The 3,129-nt window shown below is 48.0% G+C and overlaps 1 protein-coding gene across 1 annotated transcript; it reads right to left on the reverse strand.

Annotated features, from left to right (window-relative positions):
• Positions 1-492: 492 nt before the first annotated feature.
• On the reverse strand, positions 493-2,589 carry LOC122186259 (palmitoyltransferase ZDHHC13-like; the record flags this gene model as incomplete). Its single annotated transcript, XM_042882752.1, has 4 exons — positions 2,075-2,589; positions 1,622-1,744; positions 1,092-1,169; positions 493-637 (listed from the first exon to the last, which is right to left on the reverse strand). Coding segments are annotated over exons 1-4 (582 nt in total), but the record flags the coding sequence as incomplete, so codon positions are not given.
• Between the last annotated feature and the right edge of the window lie 540 nt (positions 2,590-3,129).

The raw sequence follows: 3,129 nt of genomic DNA on the forward strand, positions 1-3,129 counted from the left end.
AGTTAAATGGTCAGATTCTTAGCTACGCAGCCACACCACAGCAGCAAGAGGAAACTAAATTGTACCTGCCAGGAAGCCAATTTAAACAATTTTTCTTCCTTCCATGGGTCTTGAACAGCATTCATTTCAGGATATGCTGAGTGCCCGTTAAAGTGACTTCAAATTAATCATCTACAGAATTCCTTCCACTAACAGTATTTCCTGTCCCCTCTTGATAAAAAATACTATAAATTCCACTTTGGAAAGCAACAATAAATATCTCCCTTGTGTAAAGGAATAAAGTGCATAACTGAATGTTCAAGTACATAAAACTGGTTCAAAATACGATCATGTATCAACACATACTCATTTAAATGTAGCACGTATAGCACAGGGAAATACCAAATACATGCTTGTACTTCAGGAGATAACATTTAAATTCCACAAAGCATTTTCAGAGCACAACCAGCTACTTCTGAGCAGAAAATAACACCTGGGACAGTGGCAACGTACCTGGCCCTTTGATATGAGGTAAGCTACAATGGGCACGTGTTGAAACAGCACTGCCAAATGAATGCTGCTGAATCCTTCCCCATCAATAAGGCTGGGATCTGCTCCACACTTCAACAATAAGGTGACCATGGGTAGGTGTCCTTGTCTGTAACGATATATGAGACTACAGCCATAACAGAAAGCTTGAAATCTTAATGAAAGCGTCACCTTCACAATTCTTAGATACTCTTTTAGAAAAATAATCTCTGGTTCTTATACTTTCATGAAGAAACGTTTTTATTTTTTTCTTTAAGCCAAAGTCTGTATCAGAGAACTAGGTAGGACCCAAGAATCCAAGTCTGACCAGCACTGCCCTGGGAAAAGTTCAAAATGCAGGTCTGCTTGAAGCACAGATGCATGCATAACACAACCTGGCGGCCTGCAAAGTTTCCAAGAATCAGAGAACAGATTTCAGTGTAATTATGGACATGCTGTCAAGTTCTGTGTAACTCAGCAAAGGAAACACACACCATCAATTCATTTAAGATGACAACAACAGTTACACAAAACACTACTGTTAAGACCAGCAGATTTATTATGGGAAATGGCAAGCAGCACACCTGATGGCCCAGTGAAGGGGAGTTGAATTCAAGTCTCCACCTAGCTGATCCACTACTGCACCTTTGGAAATATAGTACCTGCACAACAGCAACAGAACAAGAATAAGGGAACACATAATAAAGCATGAAAACATTGTGCTGAGGATAACATAGGTGTAATAGCAAGTGGCTTGCAATAAACAAGTTTTCTCTAGAAAAGCAAATGGATGACAATATTTTTGCAGAACAGGATGCTGCTTTGAGAAAACGTGTAAGAAAATGCGCAGTAAGTAGCAAGGCCTTACAAAGTCAGTTGTAATCTTTGTCAAATGAAACAAATCCAAGAACACCTAATGATTTAATGTACCACTTAATTTCACACAGAAAGGAAGTGTGGTAACCACACGTCACTGACATTTTCACAAAGGTGGCTGTGTTAAAATTCAAATTTTAAGCTTTTTCCCTCAAGCACCACACACCGTGGCTGGCAGCACTCACGATCGATAGCGACAGAATGCTCAAGATCCTTTCCCATGGGCTACAGAGCTTACTTAACCAGCTCCTGTCTGTTGCTTATTGCTGCCCAGTGCAGAAGAGTCACATTTTCTTTGTCTGCTTGTTGAACATCGTATCCTGCTTCCACCAGTTCTTTGCACCGCTCTAGCATTCCATACCTTAAATGAGGAAAAGAACTGACTTTATTTCAAATATCTCCCAATTTAAACAGCATCACACAAATGAAAAATTCAATCTCCGTAAGTCTTGCTCAAGAGCTCCGCTTTGCATTCAACGGAGTTTTTGCAAAAAAAGGCTGGTCTGAGCCTCGATACGTAGAATTTTCTACCTAGCAACGTTGTTATTGCTGATGATGACAATATTTATAATAGTATATACACTTCAAGTGCTTTCCCTTGGACAAGCAGGTGGCAACAGAACCCTATCATTTTCAATTTAAAAAATCCCACATGGAATAGAAACTTTGCCCAGGTGAGACAAACACTTACTGAGTAGCCTTCACAATATCACACGTGCCAGGGTCTTCATCGATCGGCTGCAGTGCCGGCAGCACCGGCACATCCTTCTCTCTGCAGATGCTACGGCAGCTGCGCACGTCAGGTCGGTGAGGCCCACGGCAATGGTTTTTACACTGCTGAGTGACAAAACAGCCATCAGCAAACATCGTGCCAACGCTGGACATCACAGCGCCCTCTTCACAAGGCACCCTTCTTGCCACGTGCATCCGTGGACACGCGGCACCGAGGGGCACCGGGCGCGGTACGGGCAGGTCGGGGATCTCAGGTCTTCTCCAACCCGAACGAGTCCAGTGTAAGCACGGAAGTGGGTTTCAAACGCAAGCGAAACTTGGAGCTTCCACTCCGAGCGGAAACGTGGGAGGACAGAAATGACACCGTTACGTTCTATGAGACGGAACTACGCGGGGATTTAGTGACCCCGTGCAAAACCAGCTGCCAGCGGCACACCCTTCCCACAGCAGCGACGGCACGCTACAGACCACCACCCGTACCCGCACGCTCCGAGCCGCAGCACCGGGAAGCCGCCCGGCAGCAGCAGAGCACGCCCCGCACGCAGCCGCGCACCGCAGGGTCCCCCCAGGCCTGACATGAACCAGGGTTTCCAGAGCGAGTCCAGAACCCGGGGAGACCTTTCGGCATCAGCCGTCCGTCCCACGGCGAATGCCGGCCGCGAGCCGCGAGCCGCCGGGCCGCGAGCCGCCGGGCCGCCGGGCCGCCCCCGGCAATGCCGCCGGCCGAGCTCCGCTGCTTCCTGCTTCCTGGTTACCGGCACGCGGGGCGGGGCCGCGATTTACCGAGAGAACCGCGAAGGTGGCAAAACGCGGCTGCTTCAGCTGGGGTAGTGCGTGCAGACCTGGGGCCCCTAACACGGGAAAGACAAGGAGCTGGGGCAGCGGGTCCGGAGAAGGACTGCGAGAATGCTCAGAGGGATGGAGCACCTCTCCTGTGAAGAAAGGCTGAGGAAACTGGGCTTGCTTAGCTTGGAGAAGAGCAGGCTGCTGGGAGACCTCATTGTGGCCTTCCAG

Source organism: Lagopus leucura, unplaced genomic scaffold (assembly GCF_019238085.1).
Source record: "Lagopus leucura isolate 7727_CA_CO unplaced genomic scaffold, USGS_WTPT01 Super-Scaffold_100035, whole genome shotgun sequence".
Taxonomy (NCBI): domain Eukaryota; kingdom Metazoa; phylum Chordata; class Aves; order Galliformes; family Phasianidae; genus Lagopus; species Lagopus leucura.